This window comes from Volvox carteri, assembly GCF_000143455.1.
Source record: "Volvox carteri f. nagariensis unplaced genomic scaffold VOLCAscaffold_11, whole genome shotgun sequence".
Taxonomy (NCBI): Eukaryota; Viridiplantae; Chlorophyta; class Chlorophyceae; order Chlamydomonadales; family Volvocaceae; genus Volvox; species Volvox carteri.
In genome coordinates this window covers 2,154,570-2,174,283 of record NW_003307554.1, presented here as the reverse complement: position 1 = coordinate 2,174,283, position 19,714 = coordinate 2,154,570, and the positions used below count along the sequence as shown (strand labels likewise).

Below are 19,714 nucleotides of genomic sequence, written 5' to 3'. Positions count from 1 at the left end.
TCAGCGCTTTGTTCCCAGCTAATCTTTGTAACGCACTACCGTATCAGTCACTGTCCTCTGGCCAATTCCGGTCTGCTCCTCCCGCGCCGCACTTGCCGTACTACACTACAGGACGAGCACTTAATCAACATGCATAGTTTCACAAGTCCGTGCCGTCATATGACTTGGCGAAGCATAACTCTACGATACAGTCCGTTACAGCCATACAGCTGCCAAGCCATATCGGTGGGAGCGATGAGGGCCAAGCGTTGCAGTGAGCTGCTGGACGCTGCTGCGCAGCAGCTGTGCCATACGGGGACATCTTGTTTCGAACAAAGAGCATTCTCAGACACTGCCGCACCCGTGGGAAATGAAACTGTAAAAGCCGGATGAAGAGGTGAAGAAACACCAGGTAATCAAAGCACCGCTGGCCCCAACCCCACATCCAATCCCATATCCGGCTCACACTCAGCACCACTATCCACGTCACGGCCCGCTGGCTCTACTCTCCGTGAGTCTGGAGCCCAATGTAGCAACCGCACACACACACGTCACAAAGGGCAGCGAAGAGAAGGAAACCTACCGTACCTCTACTCCACCAGATGGTCGGGTGTTCACTCATTTAACTATTTATTTGGGTAAAATGATCATCCGCAGTGCCACAGTCGTGCGCTACGGGACGGCCAGCGGGTAAGGCATCGCACAGCATCACCATCAAGAACGATGCTCAAATCGCCTGCTCCCTTGTGCTTGGAACTATTTGGCAAACGATACGGATTTAAAACAGGTTCCGAAATAATTAAGTCTGAGGAGGGATAGGGATTTCCGACAGTCCTGCCCCACCTTTCCGTTCACCCACGTGAACGGCCCTGAGTAATGTAAAGCTCCTCAATATACCAAGTTCTGCCTTGTGCTGCCCAAACCAGTAATCCGTTTATGGAAAATCGCAATGGGCACTAGTGCCGCGATACGCAGTGGGCCGCACAAATTAAATCCGGTCTCGACTTATTGAATTTAAATCTGGTCTTGACAATTGAATATGGAGATGTTACGCTTTAACCCAAGAGCGAAGACTGGCGTATCAAGGAGGATTTTGTCGTGGCCAGTGACCGTTGCAATCAACGGCCAATGGTCACGTTTCCATTCTTACCTTACCTTAGGTTTAAAGCTGACCTCATTGCAGTTAGCTTGTATTTACTGGTTTAGGTATCTACACCGCTGGGCAGGCGATAGGCGGACAGCGACGCCTGGCGAAAAGGATAATTGACCAGGCGTCATGTTGAAGGGGTCGCCCAGCGACGGGCAATTGCCCGTAATAGCCGACAACTGCCCGAATGAGATCCTAGAAGATGCTAAGCGCCGCCGAGTTTACAACATCATCCGTTGGTCGCTCATGGCCTCCCTTGTCGCAGCTTTTGGCTTCTTGGCATGGCAGGACTTTCCGCATCTGAGGCATCAAAGGTATGTGGTTGACGCGCATCTTTCCGCTGCTCGCGAATGCGTCTGGGCGTGTCCCCGTGCACGGCGCAAGCATCCTCATCCCCAGGAAACGGAGGCCGCACCCGACGTCTGCCTCCAGCTCCGTACTCCGCAACCATGCCACCAATCCACTCCTTGCCCAGTATAGCCTCCAGATCCTTCCGTTTCTCATCATCCACACAAACCCTTCCCAGTTGCCCCCGTCCTACACCCGTCTCTCTCTACCCGCACTCCCCACTCCCTCCTCACAGCCCAGCTCGCCACCTTTCCCCCCTCCCTCTTCCCCTTTATCCTTGGGGCCCCCGCAGCCCGCAGCTGCAGGCAAGCCCCGTCACCCTCCCCGCTCCCTCCCACTCCGCCGCGTGCGCTGCCTACCTGGGCATTCCCTCCCTGGACTCCCTCCCCCGCGGCGTCAGCCTGATCCTCACCGCTGACCCGGGGGACTTCTCGGGCACTCCGGAGGCCCACCACATCCTGGCCAACCTACGGCACCAGTTGACAAAACCCCGCTCCGAAACCGTGTGTGGTGGTGTCGTACTGGGGTCCCTCATGGGTCAGGATGTACTGGTGGTGACCACGGGTGAGCTACGCGGGGTGGGGTGGGGTATGTGTGTGTGTGTGTTGGGGGGTTTAAGGTTTTAGAGTTTTAGAGGGGGGTCAGGGGTGGAAAGGGGAGGGAATGGGGGGGGAGCAGGGGGTTTCTCGGACGTGTCGGCGGCGGAGTACGGCTTTCATGTTTCGGGTCGGGTTGATACAGTGAACCGTGGTTGGGTGGCTGTGCGTGTTTTTACATAACAGGTTCCCCCAACCACCCAACCTCTCCCCCGTTCCAGGCATCGGGCCCACCGCCGCCGGTCTGTGTGTTCAAGAGCTGCTGACCCCCTGTGGGCCGTACATCAGCGAAATGATTTACTTCGGCACCTCGGGCTGGTCGCCCCAACTGGGGGGGGTGCTCAGCCCACCGGATTGCGATCAGGCCAATGACAACGGGAGGATTACCCGGTGTGGGTTTTAGGGGTGGGGGAAAGAGGGGGAGGCGAGGGGGCATGTGGTAGTGGTAGTGGGGGAGGGGGAGGGGAGGGGGAGGGAGCTCCTCCGATGTGTACGACCCGCGCTGGACGGCACTACAGGTCGCGACAATAAAAACACACCACGACACGACCCGCAACCCGGGAGGGACCTCCGAAACCTGACACCTCACCGCCATTGTCATCACCACCGCCATCATCATCACCATGATGACTTCCCCTCTCCCCCCCTTTCCGCCCTAGGGTTGGCGACGTGTGTATCAGCCCGGTGTCGGTGAACTGGGTGTGCAAGAAGAGCACCTGGGTGATGCAGTCGGAGGGCTTCCCCAACCAGTGCTTCCGGCCAGAGGAAACGGAGGGACCCAATGCCACGGCGCTGTACGGAGAGTGCCTCTTCGCAACCGACAACGTACGGACGTGCATATGTATGTATGTATGTATATGTATGTGTGTATGTATGTGTTTGTGTATGTGTTTGTGTATGTGTGTATGTATGTATGTATGTATGTATGTATGTATGTATGCTTAGGGACACCGCATCTGGTAAATGTGCTGTGCTCTGCCGTTTCATCCATCCATCCATCCATGCATCCATCCATGCATCCATCATGCATTATGTGTGTATTGTGAATGATTTTCCGCTTCTGGCACCCCGTCCCCCTGTATCTCTTCCTCCTCCTTGCCGCCCTTTGCCGTACAGCTTGACGGCAACCTAGCCCTGAGCGACGCCCTCATTGGTGCCGTCCGCACCCCCCGGGGGAGCTCCTCCCTGCCGTACCGCAACGAGCTGGTTGCTGAGCTGGAGGCTAGATACTGGGGCCTTATGTCCCAGGGCACGGGGCTGCAGTACCCGCAGGTGTCACAGTCAGACAGGCCGGGGCTGTGGAACTATACACAGTGCGCCGAGGTTGACGGGCAGGTGGGTGTCCGTGGTGGTGGTGGTGGTGGTGGGAGGTTTGGGATCTTTATGGGAGTGGAGAGGTGTGAAGGACGAGGGGGCGATGTACGGATGTACGGGTGTACGGGTGCGGAAAAGGGGGATAAAAAGGGGGCCGAGGGGAGGGGTGGGCGGTGGGGTCGGGCAGGGGGCCGGCAACGGATGGGGCCGGGGCGCAACAGGCAATGTTGATATGACCGCTACCGCTCGTGCAGCAGCATACTTGAAATGTAAGCCTGTAACTTACCTGTACGACTGGTTGCTGTATCTCCCCAAGGTGGTCGAAACGCCGTCCTCCTCCTCCACAAAACACGTTATGCAACCGTCTTAGCACTCCGGCCCCCCTCCCCCTCCCCCTCTTTTCCCCCCCCCCCAGTTTTTCTTCACGGGCGCCCCCTGGGAGATCAAGGCTCGCGACTACGCCGCTCAGGCCATTGCCACCGCCCTAGTGTACGGCAAGCGGGGAAGTGGATCCCGGGACAGCTTGAGTGCCCGGGAGGTGAGGTGGAGGCGGGGGGGGAAAGTGTACGGGAGGGGGGAGTGTACGGGAGGGGGGAGTGTACGGGAGGGGGGACGGGGGTTACCTAGGACAGGGGCCCAGGAAAGGGTCCACAGACAGATTGCCCGCTTGGTCAGTGACCCAGCTGGTGTTCGGTATGTATGTATGTATGTGGGTGTGTGCGCCCTGCCTGTTGCGTATTGGCGGTTTGTTAACTAACCACCCACCGGGAATCAATATGCCGTACAGGTGATTGCCGTATCCGCAATGGAGGGTGTGGGTGTGGCGGAGGCGCTGGAGAAGTACCACCGGCTTAGCACCACCAAGCGCCGTATTCCGTACACCAATGTACGGACCCTCTCCAACTGGGTTCACCAGCCCGTTGGGAAGGTGAGCTTTTCCTTGGCACTGCTTTGCTGGTGCTTTCCCACCTCTAAGAAGGGTGGATTTTACTTCCTTTTCTGCCCTCCTCCCCAGAACTCGCGAAGGTCCATGAGCCTCCTGGCTCGTCTGGGCCTTACGAGCTCTCGCGAGCCTTTTTCATCCTCAACAACAACAAAAGCATATACACACGCATATACACACGCATATACATACACGCACGTACCCGCTCCCCCTCCCCCCTACACTCTTGCCCTGGCAGCAGCTTCACTCGTTTGTGGTTCGTCTTCCCCCTCCCCTCCCCCGTACTCCCCCCTTCCCCCCAGGTCGCCGAGGGCGAGTGGCGGGTCTATCAGGAAGTCCCAGAGGACTACGTCAATGGCTACGCCTACGCCATCGCCACCGGCTCCGCCACCATCATGTCGCTTTTCCAGCAGCGCTGTCTCACCGAGGCGGCGGCGGCGGCGGCGCGGAGGACCAGCAGACCGGCTCTCCATGGCCTCCAGGAGCAGCGGAGGTTGCTGCTGCTGCTGCGGGGAGGAGGAGATGGAGACCTCGATCAGAGTGGGGAGGGGGTGGGTGGGGTTGAGGAGGTGGCGGGCGGGCGGCAGCAACAGCCTCTAGGGCTGCGGCTGGGGGGCTTGGAGGTAAGGACCCGGGAAGGAGGTCTGGAGGAGGAGGAGGAGGAGGGGTCTCTGGAGCGGTCTCGGTGCTCGTTCCATGTGGCTTATCCGTAGGGACGTGAGAGAGGGGGGGAGGGGGGGGATTGCTCCAGGGGGGGAGGAGGAGGAGAAGATCCTCCCGGGTTGATCAGTATCGGGGGGGGGGAAGGGGGAAATGAGGGGGAGGGGGGGAAGTGCCCAAGAGGGTTTTGGGGGGAAGTGCCCGAATGTCAGAAAAGGGAATTTTGGTTACGTGGGGATGGAGAGCGGACGGGGGGAGGGAGGTTCGAGTGATGTTAACCACAATCCTCGGTGTGTGGGTGTGTGGGTGCGGCCGCATAGGACCTGGACGACACAGCCTCACGAACTAACTAACCAACCGCCTGAGATGCTTCAAGCAATTATTTAAGCTACGTCGACAAAGACGACTTACATTTTTTGTCTGATTTTTTCGTCCAGCTTCTTTCAGCTGACACAGCCACCAGTTTTGACGCAGATGCGCGTTTTCCTGCGTCTCCTTCTTGTAATCGTTATACTTATCCCGCATGCGTCAGCGGCTCTGCTCCTTGCTAATTTTAATTAATCACTTGTATGAGTGCCTCGCTCCGTCGTCACCTCCGCCGTTCTTGGGAAGCTGCACAAAACACAATAATCGTTTTCATGGAGGTTGAGGTGGGCTGTGAAGGGGGGGGTTAGGGCGTGTCGGGAACAATGTCATCAGGGTTGCGGTGTGCGGGTCCAGAGGCTGATCCCGACACCTCCTGACGATGGACTGACAGAAGGCTCTGCAGTCGTCGCATTGTACGGCATGCGTTTGCGTGTCATATGTACGGAAGCCGTACGGGAGTCCAATCATGGAAAGTGTAATGTCCCAAGTCCCCTTTTTCCTGTGTTCCTTGATGCGGTTCATCGGGGGCATCGGGTGTCCGTGTCTGCTCCCTATCCCCATATCTGACTTGTTTCCCCCTCGGCGTCCTGCTGCCAAGCTTGTTTGTGGCATTTGGGTGCTCTGGCGGCTACGTACGCACATGCACGCGGCCTCTTTATTTTGAGTTGTGTTTTTTCTCAGTTTATGGGCAAGGAAACGCATTTGCTTGCTGAATTTATGATCCAGCTCAGCGCTGAACCAGCTATTAAAGTCGCGACCAGCTATGCCACAGTGAACGTGTATTTAAAAAATAACAAAGCTGTGGCTAGCTGGTGTCTTTACAGACGAATTGGCCTTCTGAGGCACTTTTAAGAGATGTGCTTTTTTGGACAGGGATCGGACCAACGCTCAGCACTCCGCTCTCACGAGTTGAGCATGCTTTACAGTTTGTCAGAAGAGGATAGAGAAAAGGAAAGTAGGTCGCTGGAAGAAAGGCCTCGATGAGATAGCACTAACCTATTTCGGCAACAACGGTTAGTCAATGTTTCACACTTTTCGCGGCGATAAGAAACATTTGTGCTGTGGAGCAATATACCTTCAGATGGGGACTGCTGTAACCTTTCGCGGTATAAGTAAGGCATACGGCAATTTGCGGCTGCTGGTGCCGCAGCATTTCAATGAAAAATTCAAATTCGTATTTCAAAAATTCGTCACTAATCGTGTTCGTCAACTCGTCCGAATGCGGCTACGTTCACATTCCATTTCCCGTAAGCATCATGCGTCACTTACATTTATTATATACATCTTTAGCCTGCAGCTGCAGCTGGGACATACCCGCAGGGGGGAACGGACACCTCACCTCAGAACCCGCTTATAATCTCGCCGCACCGTTGCCGTGCCTGAACAGGCAACCAACTCATATGAGTTACGGCTACTTGCTGTAGCTACCCTGAATGGGAAAGGTGTCGGACAGTATCCGATCCGATACTGCCGGAATCGGCGATACATTTCTCATTTTTTTTAAGTTAATGCAATAAAGCGTTGCCAAATTTGAATTTGAATCTGTGATGCTAATAGGCAACACAGGCCCACCACAGGCTCCACCTTTATAAAAGACCTTACCAAGAGCTTGCCGAGCGACTTTGCTTTAGCGGGGGCCCACGATGCCAACCGACGCTCACAGGAATGAGCCGGCCTGTCTTGGCAAACAGGACAAAATATCCAACCAAGACCGAAACACCAAGGACATCATATTAAGTATAATTGGCAACAACGTATGTAACGCGGCCCAACACGACCCAAAATAATGTGCAGGACAAACGCCTTATCCATATATAAGAATATATGAGAATAATAATGTGCACGCATACCCTGCCGGGGCTCCATACATCGCAAATAAAACGCCACCCAAGCGTCAGCAGCCGTTCACATATGAAATTGCGGCCATCCCCCACAGCCACATGCCGTACTAGACAGTTTGCCTACAATGGTTTGGATGTAAGCTTCTGGATGGGTTAGCTGCAGCGCACCGCAGGAAGTTAGCAGAACCGCCTTCTTCAGGCGCGGTAGAGGGGTGACAAAGCGAGGAGCTGCTTCACTCTGCCCAGCTCTGCCACTACAGCGGCTGGTGTGGGCGAATGATGATGCACGCTTGAGTTGCAGCTTTCTCCCTGTGCACGTCGGAGGGTTGCTGAAGCCCACATCACCCTGCTGTACGACACCTTCATAGCCCTAAATCCCGGTCAAATGATAATCAGGGCAACGCGGTACTCGGGGGGAAAGCAACTCTCACCAAATTCCGCTTCGCAGATCATCACAAACGCATATTATATATCCATGCATAACGCTTTTTATGGTTTGTTATGAAATTAGACACTACCTGCAGTAGCGATGACGCTATTGTTGTGTTGTCAGTTGACCACGTGTCGTGACCTCGTACCGGTACCCCGCCGGCAGGTGCAAATTCAGGGTATAATTAGGCGCCAAATTAATTGTTTATGTCGGGACGACTACGAACCTGCGAAGGGTTTTTTTCGACCCAGCAATGGCAAAATTTCCCCACAACGACCACCATCAACACTACCAAGCGTCAACTGCCTTTGGGTATGCTGCATGCCGACGCCGACGCCACCGCTGCTGCTATTTGTGGCCTCAGCCGCCTCTCACCGTTCTCTTCTGAATGGCCTATTGGGACATCAGGCTCCCCGTGCATATGAATATGACCTACTGCCATATGCCATTACCTTTCGTGCGGCCTGTTCGCGACCTTCCTGTGCCCCGCCGACAGACCTGGATTGGTCGCCCTATTGGACGTTTCCTTACCAGCCGGCAATCTAGCAGACAGACAGACAGACAGACAGACAGACAGACAGGTAGGCAGGCCCCACTGACACCGCTGCAACAATGCCGTAACCCTTACCTTCCGCCCTCAACCCGCCCTCAGCCCGAACTCAACTCCGGCCCCCCCCCTCCAGGTGTGCACCAACCCCAACTCTACAAGCACCTTCCCCTTTTCCCACCGGTCCACATTCCTCTCCATCTCAAACACGCTTCTGCACCATACACACATACCCATACACGCGGCGCTAGATGGACCAGGTAACGCCGTCCGGGTTCTTGTAGTACAAGCAGGCCCCGGGAACAGGATTCGTGTTGCCTGGGCCGCACAACTCCACACTCGACGGCGCGGTGATGCTCCAGTAGCGGTGAAGGTTGTCGAAGGCGACACAGGCGGGGTCCTGGCGGCAGACCTGGTACACGTCGGTCAGCGAGGATGGGGAAGAGGTGCTGCTGGCGGGGGTGGAGTCGGGCGGGTATTGCACCCTGAAACTGACGCCCTCGAAAGCAGTGAAGCCGATCATCGGGGGGCAGACTGCAGGGGGGTTTCGAATGTCGGAGCAAAGGGCCGAAGGAGGGGACCATTTATAATTAGAGATTGTAAGGGGGTTAGGAATGCACACCTTTCTTTTCGTAACACTGGCAGACGTGCGGGGGAGGTGAGGCGCGTGTACACGCCATCCCGGGTAGGTGCATACATACATACATACATACATACATTCATACGTACATACATACATACATACATACATACATACATACATACATACATACATACATACATACATACATACATACATACATACATACATACATACATACATACATACATACATACATACATACAACACGCTTACGCTGCTTTCTGTAGGTACATATGCCGGGTTTCGGCTCCAGCTCGACCGGGCCACCGATCATATAACTGCCGTCGCTGCTAAAGGCAGAACAATTGTTGTTCATCCGGCAAAAGGCCTCCGCCGCCCGGACATACGGCAGCCGATCAACGAAGGGCTCCCCGCCGCCGCTGTGGCTGCTGTTGCCGGTTCCATTGCAGCCCGCCGGGTGTGTGAGCAACTGGTGCGCGTGAGCCTCAAAACCCAATTTGTCCGGACACTCTGCAAGGTTGTGTGAGCGGTATGTATGTACGTGTTGCATGCATGTGCTCGCCACCCAGATCAAAATATAAAGTGGTTGGGAAATAAATCACGTACGGCAACACCAGTATCCAGGTGTACCGCTGTAACAGGGACCAAGCTCCGGGTGCTAATGGTGGGTTAAGTACGGCTAGTTCGGTACGGATCGCCGTACGTCTGGTAGGCACAGGGATTTAGGATGTGAAGATAAAGCAATAAAAAAGACTTGATACCTTTTTTTACGTAAAAGGCGACTTGTGAGTCGCTTATAGCGAACACATCAGGGGCCAGTTGGCCTAGCACACACTCCCCGGAGCTGGCCCAGGCGCTGCAGTCCGGCTCCGCATCACACCGCGCTCTGGCCGCCTCAGCTGACGCCTCTACGACGACGACGGCGTCCTCCGACGGAAACCATTCCATGAAGGGCTTTAAGGTGTAGCCAGGATACCTGGGAAAGGCTGCACACATCGACATACATACATACATTCCCGTTGGGGTACGGTTAGCGGCCCCTGGCCAGTGCAGTAACAGTCACAGTGTCCGCGCAGGTGCCGGGGGGTGTCCGGCAAGGCCGGGGGCCCCATAGACCAGTGTCAGGCCCGGATCTATATGTACGATCCAGAACGCTGTAGATGTGGTGGATTTGGTGGAGCAGCTGGTCAGCCATGCTCGTCATGCATGCATCACTTTTGGGAATGCCCGGTGGTGCAGGCGGTGCGAGCACAGATCGACCGGCATCTACAGTCTTCTGAGGAAGCAGCGGTGGGGGGAGTCACCCGAAAGCAACTCTGGGTAGTACTGGCCCCAGACGGATGCGAACAGGCCGTATATCTGGGATGTAATCGCCCTGTCGGCCCTGTCGGCTATGGAAGTTGGCAGATGTTGCCAGAGGGCAGCAGGCAAGAGGCAGGAACGCGCTGCGAGCCAAGAACCGCAGCAGCAGGAGCACGCTCAACAGGGGCAGGCGCCCGGCCCCAGGCAGAGGCGGATAACGGACTTTTTCATCCAGGCCGACGGGGTGGGACCGCAGACGGGGCCTGCACTGAACGTGCCGGGGGTTAAGGACCAAACGCAGGAGCGAAACACGGCAACAGGGATGGTAGCAGCAACGGCAGCCGGGGTGGCAGCGGCACCGGTAGCAACCCCCTTGGAGCGGGCCGCCCCCAGGCAGTGGTGGACTTCTGGGCGCGTTTGCACTCTTTCGCGGCGCTGGGCATCCCGCGGAGAGGCTGGGGCAGTGGGACCCGACCACCCGGTCCTGTCGGTTTCAGAAGACGCGTTACGGTGTGCTGATGCAGTGGAAGTTACAGCCTAAGAGCGCTTTGAGCTTAGTATGGTAGGCAGGGGTTGGGCGGGGTATAGGAGTTGAAGGGGGATAGGGGTTGGAGGGTAAGGGAATAGGTGAGAGGAAACCCCGAGGCGGGAGATGGAGAGGAGAAGGGAGTGGAGTGGAGAGGGTCACGTGGTGCGGGGAGGAATCGTTTTTCTTCCCCAGTGCCGCTCCGAGGTTGTAGGGTGTTGGAGAGCCCGGGGGAGGTGGGGTTGCGCGGGTAGGGTAGGGGGGAAGTGGCCGTGAGAGCGCCAAGAGGACGTAGGTTTTCTGGGTCGGGGGGTTGAGTTCTGGTGGTAGCAACGGGGCTCGGATGAGGGGGAATTGTGGCCCGAGGAGGGCCATTCTACTTAGGCACGCCTCCTTTGCGGGTCTGGGGTGCTTGGCGAGGGACGAGGGTGGGAGCTGTGCAATTCGATCCGGTTTAGTGACGGTAAGCGGGAGGCGCCGCGCGGGCTACAATAATCCCCCTGCGGTATTCTGGAAGCCCTAGGAGCTGTGTGTCGTGGCAGCGTTATCCCTTTTGTGGTCTCGCCGGTCTATTCCGGGCCTTTGCAGTGTTGAACGGTGGCCCCTTTTGTTTGGTTGGCTACTTCTCCCCTGGACCAGCCCAGGAAGGAGGTCAGTTGTCGTGAGGTGGCTGCAAGACGTTTTGTGGTTTCTAGCTCTCTACGCCTTTCTTTCTTGGAGGTTTTTATTGGCTTGTTAGGTGTATCAGGAGCCCTCCCCTCCCTGGGCTGTCCTAGCCGTCTTTTTTCTTTTTACGGTTCTTTCTTCCCTTGGGTTCCGTTTGTCGTTGGTTGTATTTTGGGGGGGTGTTTCAGAGAGCTTTTGCCTTTGCCCTAGCTGAGACTTGTGGACTCGCTCTAGCGGGATCTGAGAGCCCGTCGTTTTTACACTACCGCGCCATCCCCGGATGGAGGTGCTTCAGAGCGGCTGCGCTGTGTGTTGGCAGTCTGAGTCGGGGTCGGGAGCACACAAGACTAACCGACTTGTGCAGTGTGCTCCCGACCCTTGCACTGTGTTTCGCTTCGGGGCCCCGGCTCTCGCGGCCCACAGTGTAACCTTAAGCCATACATACATATGCACAGAGCAAAGGGACGCTGAAGTGCAAACACAGATACGGATGCAGATACGGACTTCGAACATGACGAAAGTTCTTGTTGGGTGCTGGGTGCACGGGTGGGTGGATAGCCGCGACACCGAATCGTGGATCGGCCTTCATGCGTATCATGGACGCACACTCCAGGGCGCATGTGACTGGAATGGAATGGGGGCCCCTCTGGAGCACTCCAGGAGTACTCCGGGCACATGGATGTGTGTCATGTAGAGCATACCGAGGCCCAACCCTAACACAGTCTAATACCCCCCATCAGCCATATCATCGAACATGAACCGTTCCATCCCCGGCTCGGTCAAGACACGTTCGGTAAAACGCGCAGCACAACCCATTGCCATAAATTGCTCATACTCGGTTTGTGTATCAAAGTACACAGCCCCATTTATCCGCTCGTTCACGCATCCAGTTATACTCATCCAGTTTCACAAACAACCCGGCGCACGTTTTTTAAAGTAGGTGCATATGAACTCCGTCCCGGTCGCCAGGAAGACCATCGATCCCAGGTTGCCAGTGTAGCCGTAGTTGTTAAAGGTGATGCAGTCGGGGTCCGAGTTGCACACAGCAAAAGCGGCGGCAGTGCTGCCTTCTATGCTGCCTTCCCGGCCCGTTGGAAAGAAGTTTCCGGTCCCGTAGATAACCATCGCGTCTGCCAACGTTTCGTAGCCAGGTCGTTCCTCGCAAGCTGCATAGCGGCCCATCGGGGCAGTAAGGCCTTTAGTTTGCAGTACACAGGTTAGGGTACGACAGAGTACGACATGCCGGGGTACGGCAGGGTGTGACATGTCAAGGTACGGCATTTTCGACGAACAAGTTGCAAATGGAAACCGTGAAGCTCTCATTTTCGCGCTGCGTCGTTCCAAACTTCAGGAAGAGTGAGAGGAGAAGATGGAGCGCTCTTCCTCGCTGTGTAAGTCCTATGGACGCTCCAATCTGAATGAATAACTCCATGAATGGAAGTACACGGAAGGCATCCGTCGCAACAAAGGACAAGTCAGGAAGCGACGGGACTGGATGCAGGCAGGGCAGGGCCTAGCCGTGGATGGCGGGAAGTGTGGACGCAGATTCATTAACATTACATACCTGTCCTTATCACCGTATCTTCCTTTCTGCATGCAAAGCAGCTGCTCGCAGCGAGCAAGCAAGCGCATAGGACTACTTGGCAAAACAGCAGGTGCAAGCATTTCGGTTGTTGTTGTGGCCTCAACGACCTCCCAGAGCTGCGGCGGCTGCGGCGATGGCCATCGCACGGGCCATGGTTATAGTTCTGAGCCAAGGGCGCGATGCTGGGGGCGACATGCTGGCACCCGTGGCACAGAGGGGAGTTGCAAAGCGGAAGCGGTAGTTGCAAAGCGCCTGCATGGGAAGGTACCAGGAGGTAGGTACCAGGTTGAGGCAGCCATTACAGGACATACAACAAAATTGTAGCCTCTGATATGGTGCTGATTCTACTATGCCGCAAGCGCTTCCGCCCCCAAAAAAAATTGTATGGGTTTGCCGAGAAAATATTCAGCAACAAGTGGTACAGCGAGCAATGTGTGGAAGCAATAGATCGTTCCCGGGGTCGTCAGCGTTGTGGGTCTTTCCTTCGCAAGTAGCAATGTTCCACAGAGCTTGTTGCAGATTTCATTTGGACATATATACTGCCGGACGCACGAGTAAAAGTATTGGAGAATTACCGCGCTCCCACAGCGGCGTCAGGTGATGCAGGCCAAGGCAGGTTGCCAGCGTGCGTGCAGCGAGCTGCGTAGTGGAAGGAGCCAATTTGTCCTAATTGCCTTCCCTCCCTCGCTTCCGGGGATATGCACGAAACCTCTCACGTTTTTCGTGTTGAACACGCTTCAACAGCGCGCCGTCCACCTTGGGGGGGGGGGGGAAAGCCGAGATTTGGGAGGAAAGCCGAGATCACCAACCGTTGCCTGATTAAGGAGATGCCAGGAGATACGACAGACATCAGGTAGTTGCCTGATGAATTATCTGGGCATGGCCAGCGATTCTTCCTCTTCCGGCGTTTGGACCTTGTTTGCTTGCAGGACCCTGGTTGCCCATTCCGCGCCATATACATATGAGTGCTTTAAGCTCTAAAAGGTCAATGCATAACATTTAGACGGGCTTGAATTGGAGCACAAAGAGGCGGCTGGAAGATGCAAATTCCTTTCTCGGCGAAACAAGTTCATGCGACTGCTGGTACCCCTGCTGTGACATGCTGAGTGCTTTCAGGCCGGGTCATGCGCGTTACTGAAGGTACCAAACACCAAATGAAACAACTGAAAACGTGCTTGCATGTTTCGTGGGTATTCGTGTGTAGACTGCGCAGAACGCGCATTTCGATGCCTTCGATTGTGCCTTTTCAGAGGTGAGGGCTTCGCTCAGGTCTGCTTTCTGCGACATGACGGCTGTCGCTCTAGCAAAGGGTTGCTGATGATTTATGTTAAATTATTTGTGTAAGGTTTCATACCACGAAAACGCCATAGTTATTCGACGCAAGCTACTTGGCCTGGTGAGGCCCACGCTAAAACGCAAAAGAGCTCATGGACACGTACATCTTAGCAAATGAATGTGGCGGGGTAAGCAGAAATTATGCGTATTTAGTCGATTGACGATTATCCTGATGCGTAAAACGTAATCCCGCTTCGCCCGCAAAATTGTTAACTGCCTGCCTTCGCAAGTCACACGCCCTCGAACTCACCTGCAACCCAGAATGCGCAAGCAGATTTTTGTAGAGGGCCACATTCGCTGCCAAGTATCGCCAGGCGCTATACTCCATCAACACATTGTTCTTGTGCTCAACGCCAGCAGTATTGTGCATAGGACCGCGGAAGCCCTCACCTAAAAGCCTGAATATTTTGGTCGCAAATAGTAATTCTGCGTATATTTTCGCAATTTGAGGAAAACAACGCAACGGCTGCTATGCGACAGACTGGACAGAATCGGCGTCACGCTCTCCGCGCTCTTCCTGTAGAAAGCCTCGTAGTTCCTATGGATTTTTTTATTAAGGCCGCTTGAGTGACAGGCTCGATGGCGATCGACTGCAAAACCGTAACCGTAACTCGGAATCGCCAAAACGGCAGATTAACCGTCAACCTCATGTTACGTTACGTTATGAACCTGAAGTTGTGAGGCACAGAATTCTGATGGATAATCGCTGCCAAAATGGAACATCACTTACAGGGCTAAGTTCGAGTCTTCCTTGCTCGGACTTGAGTTGTGCTGGACCGCGGCCGTCAAAATCTGGAAGCTGGGAACTGCCTGCCTGCGTGGTCGGTCGGTCCCTTTCGGCCCAGCTTTCGAAATCCGTAGTCGGTATGTAGCCTTCTTTATGACCAAGCAAAGCTTCCCAACGCAATGCAACGCAATACTGAAACAGGACGGGTTGGGACCCCTCTTCTGCTCGAGCGGGATGGAAACCTCCGTTTACAATGTCTGTCCTGTTCGCACATTCTGGCAACAGCTTGGAGTGATATGTTCATCGACCCTGATGCGGGCACAGGTTCCCAGACTTGGGCTCTTAAAGGGTTAATAAAGCCTCAGCAGCTAGAAAAGAAACTCTGTGTGTATGTGTGTGTGTTACATGGTTGGGGGTGCGTGACCCCATACCTGTAAAACTACCCATACGAGCTGAAGGCCCAAGGGCAATATCTATACGCCTAAAAGTACGCCTAAAAGCCACGGAGAACAGGAAACACCGCACTATCAGCCCAGGCTAGCGCCCAAAGGGAATAACTGAGTTGCGGTGAGCCCACATACGTTCCAACATCCTCACCAGACGTACTGGAACCCATTTCATGGCCTCCAACATGCTCTGTTGATGATCGAATCCCTCCTCCACACGAATATCATTATAGGCCGGGCATTCCAATAACACGTGTTTTTCATCCTCGATTTGGCAATTAGTACCACAACAGCGGCAAAACCGCTGCTCCCTGGGGACATGGTAATTGCCCCTTCGTGCTCTGTTTGCCTCCAAAACCCAGCAACATAAACGAAACTGCATTAGCTTACGATGCACTAAACGAGGAATGAAAACCTTAGCATGTGTTGGCCACATAAAGAAAAGAAACTCAACTTTTTATCAAAGAACTTCCATAGTCCATTTTAGGTCGTTATTTCGGCGGGTCCATTATTTCCGGTCGCCTCGTTGAAGAGGCAGCGCGAGCCAAGGACCGCATCTTCTACCGGATGTCGCGGGCCCCATTGCTCCCTTGAGGGCTAGATGGACCCCGTCTCGAGCGCGATGCCGCCATCATGCTTCGTACGTTCGTCCTTCATCCTTCACCCAAACCGCTCATCGTAGCTCGCCGCCTCCTGTGTCTTACATAAAGTGGAGTTTGGCAGGTGCCATCATGCACGTCGCGTGCACGTGACTCAGCCGCTTCTACCTCTGTATAAATACTCCACGGGGGGCTCCGCTATATAAACACAGGACACTCCACGGGGCTCCTGTCACCCACAGCCTCCTTCCCCATGGGTCTCCTGCCCCAGTGGCCAGTTCAACCCTACCCCAGAAACAAATCCTACCCCGGACAGCCGGTCCTCCTGAAGCGCCTCCAGAAGCCAACGTCTGGATGCGGCTCTGGGCGGGTTGGTGGATGGGTGATATTGACAACGCGGGTCCCCCCGGGGGTGAGTCCATCCGGATTGCGGCTTCTGCCATTCACTTCAACTCCCAGCACCAGATAGAGCGTGAGCACATGCGCGGTGTGCTCAAGGTTTCAACGTCCGCGCAGACACCGGAAAGGTACTTTTTTCGGAGCGCATGATATGCGGAGGGCCCGAATCCCCGTCAAAAGAACCGCTGGAAAGCGGTTATGGCAACGTCAAGAGTGTAGAACGGTGGATGTGTCCTAGTACGGCTCGTCGTCATCCTCGCTACCAAACATGCCTTCCGTGCCGCCGCGGCTTGGCGCGCTGCCGTCGTACGGCACGGTCACCCTGCCATATGCGTCATAAGAGTACATGCCGCCAGCCAGGCGACCCAGCCGCATACCCAGGTCGCCACCACGGTCGTCCTCCCCCCCTTCCCCTTCGTCCTCCTCATCACTCTCCTCCTCCTCCTCTTCCTCTTCGGCCATGCCAATGTCGTACTCGGACTCCATTGCGCTGTCCTCTCCGTCGGAGGCATCGCCCAGCGCCTCCTCATCTCCCTTCGGGCTGGCGGCGCCGGCGCCACTGCCGGGGCGGCGGCTGCCGCCGATGGCACCACTTCCACCAGCGGCGGCGCTGCCGCCATTACCGCGGCCCTCGGGCATGACAGCTGCTGCCGACGTCGCCATCCCGTCGCCCCTTGCTCTACCACTCACCCCACGCCTGCTAGCACCGCCAGGCTCTTCCTGCTCGTCCAATAGCTGGAACTCGTCGTCCTCATCATCGCTACCGAATAAACCTGTCACATCAAGATCGCCATTGCCCGTATCCGGCGAGGACAGCCCACGCAGATTCATTTGTGCCATGAGGGCCCGGAGCGCGACATCCGCCGCAGCGGCAGTGGCGGCGCCACCAGCGCCGTCGCCATCGGCGCGCCCGCTTGCCGTCGCTACTCCTGCTGCCGCCGTTGTCCCGTCAGCATCCATCATCTCCACATCACCGTCGCCCCCAGCGGTACCGCCATCAGCAGCGGAGGGACACTTTTGGCTTGCAGACGCGCTCCCGCCGCTATGTGGCCCGCTGCCGCTGCCGGCGGCGCCGCCAGGCTCGTTGCCGTTCGCATTCCCGCCTGCCGTCGCTGCCGCCGCCGCCGCTGTGGAGCTCATCCCAGGCGGCGCCAGCTCATCCATGAGTTGCAGGAAACGTTGCTGTATGGCCCCCTGCATAGGCACATATCGAGGTCCGCATGGGCGAATAACATTTTAACACATACATACATACATACATACTTACACACATACATATGTAACAGCAACATAGCGGGGTTGGGCGAAGGTAAAGCCGCTGTCCTTAGAATAGGATAAGAAATGTCCCTGCGTGGGACGGGACCGCCCTTCCCCCACGCCCCCCAATGGATGGACGTAGGTACCGGGGCGTACATAGGCACACAGGCAAGCACCTAGTAGCATCCGCCGTTATGCAGGACGCTGACACTGACACCGGGTCCAAACATCATGCGCTCGCTAGCTCGCATGAAGCGGCATGGCCCCTATAGAGCGCTTCGGCGTCGGGGGGAGGGAAGTATGAGTAGGTTGAGGTGAATAATGAGAAAGGTGCAAGGAAGGCCACACGCATCAGTAGCACATAGGTTATGTGGAGCCCGATTGCCAGATGTGCCATTGCCCGCACATCCCGTCGTCGTCGTCGTCGTCGTCGTCGTAGTAGTAGTAGTAGTAGTAGTAGTAGCACACACGGGTACAAACTGCATATTCATTAATTCTCGGCACCGACCATTAGCTTGGGGGGCCGGGGGGCACTTTAGGTCCTCCGAACGTCCCGGGAGAGTGGAGTCCCTTTGCCACTCCGTACAAGACACATCCGGGCGAGCAGTATATCTTTTTCGTTGAGTGACTGACTGACTGACCGACTGACTGACTGACTGGCCGGCTGGGTGGCTGAGTTACATGGCTCTCCCTCACCGCCACCGCCAACACCCCGACAGCGGTGACTTACCTGCATGCGCTGCAGCACCGCGTTGCTGAACCAGCCGGTCTTCTCGCTGCAGCGACTCGCGCAAGAGGAAGGCGGCGCCTCCTGGAGTTCGTGGAACAGGGGGGCAGTAGCAGGGGGGCAGTAGCAAGGGAGGAGAAGCTTAGATTAGTATACGAGGCAAACAACATTAGCAATATCTCCCCCGCAGCTCCCACTCCTACTCCAACATCTAATCGTAGAGGCCGGTTAACATTATTAACACCGTCAAAAGGGAGAGAGCGAGCGAGAGAAAGGGGGAGGGGCGGCAGGTGAACGGGGCCCCACCAAGGTGAGCAAGGGGGAGGGAGAGGAGGGGAAAGACGAACCACAAGGGAGAGGAGGGGAAAGACGAACCACACGGGAGAGGAGGGGAAAGACGAACCACAAGGGAGAGGAGGGGAAAGACGAACCACAAGGGAGAGGAGGGGAAAGACGAACCACAAGGGAGAGGAGGGGAAAGACGAACCACAAGGGAGAGGAGGGGAAAGACGAACCACAAGGGAGAGGAGGGGAAAGACGAACCACAAGGGAGAGGAGGGGAAAGACGAACCACAAGTTTACAATAGTTTACAATAGTTTACAATAGTTCACGCCTACCACACCACCCTGGCAACATCACAGCTAAGCCCCTCGCATTGGCTTTGCCAGCGATCCAGAATCTGTAGAACAGCTGGCATAGCCCACAAAGCCCGTCTAAGCGGGTTCTGAGGTCCGGCAAGGAGTACCCTACGCCTTCGGCCGCTGCCCTTGAGGAGGCGGCAGCAGGCGACTCCATGACGCGATCCACTCAGAAAGAACCATCTTTAGATGAGATTTACAAGCTGCTTCAGACCCATGCTACACAGACCAAGGCGTCCTTCGACTCCTTGCATAGCAAGACAGATGCGCTGGCTGCTCGTGTTGACTCGCTGGAAAAGAATATTCCGGAAATAATTACCAAAAAGGTGGAGACCGAAATGAAGCAGTTCGAAGTTCGGGCCGCGCAGTTCATCATCGAAACTGTGCAGTCTCAGCTCGCGGGGGCCCCTACGTTTGCGACCGACCGCACCGGGTCTAAACAGCGTAGGAACTTGACCGGCAAATCTGCCTACTACGATTCCGGCTCCCTGATCGCGTTTGGCGTCCCGGCTCTCGCGACCGCTAAGCAAGCAGCGGAAGCCATCACCCAAGTCGTCTCCGATGCCAGTGGAGGAAGCCTCCAGGCCTCCTTCCTCAGCGTCGAAGTACGCACTGAGAAGCCACGACCCAACCAGGCGGGCATCACCTTCCGGGATGACCTCACCCCGGCAGGTCGTCAGCTCAAGCAGGCTCGGAACGCGCAGTTCCTGCGGCTGCGGACGAGGGCCGCA

The 19,714-nt window shown here is 55.9% G+C and overlaps 3 protein-coding genes across 3 annotated transcripts in view; 1 reads left to right on the top strand and 2 right to left on the bottom strand.

The window, feature by feature from the left end:
• Window positions 1-622: 622 nt before the first annotated feature.
• On the top strand, window positions 623-7,140 carry VOLCADRAFT_89239 (uncharacterized protein; the record flags this gene model as incomplete). Its single annotated transcript, XM_002948855.1, has 9 exons — window positions 623-669; window positions 1,767-2,038; window positions 2,292-2,460; window positions 2,730-2,895; window positions 3,187-3,405; window positions 3,800-3,922; window positions 4,172-4,312; window positions 4,630-4,950; window positions 7,045-7,140. 9 exons carry the CDS (start codon window positions 623-625, stop codon window positions 7,138-7,140), a joined length of 1,554 nt encoding a protein of 517 aa, XP_002948901.1.
• Window positions 7,141-8,418: 1,278 nt separating this feature from the next.
• VOLCADRAFT_89238 (uncharacterized protein) lies at window positions 8,419-14,559 on the bottom strand (the record flags this gene model as incomplete). Its single annotated transcript, XM_002948721.1, has 5 exons — window positions 8,419-8,705; window positions 9,028-9,285; window positions 12,196-12,435; window positions 13,571-13,610; window positions 14,440-14,559. The coding sequence occupies 5 exons, from the start codon at window positions 14,557-14,559 to the stop codon at window positions 8,419-8,421; spliced, it is 945 nt and encodes a 314-aa protein (XP_002948767.1).
• A 2,035-nt stretch (window positions 14,560-16,594) lies between these two features.
• VOLCADRAFT_89237 (uncharacterized protein) overlaps window positions 16,595-19,714 on the bottom strand; it is a gene marked incomplete at both ends in the record, with an annotated part of 11,267 nt that continues 8,147 nt past the window's right edge. Inside the window, 2 exons of the mRNA XM_002948720.1 lie at window positions 16,595-17,554; window positions 18,348-18,428. Of these exons, the coding sequence (XP_002948766.1) occupies window positions 16,595-17,554; window positions 18,348-18,428 (1,041 nt within the window). The remainder of the gene's footprint in view (window positions 17,555-18,347; window positions 18,429-19,714) is intronic.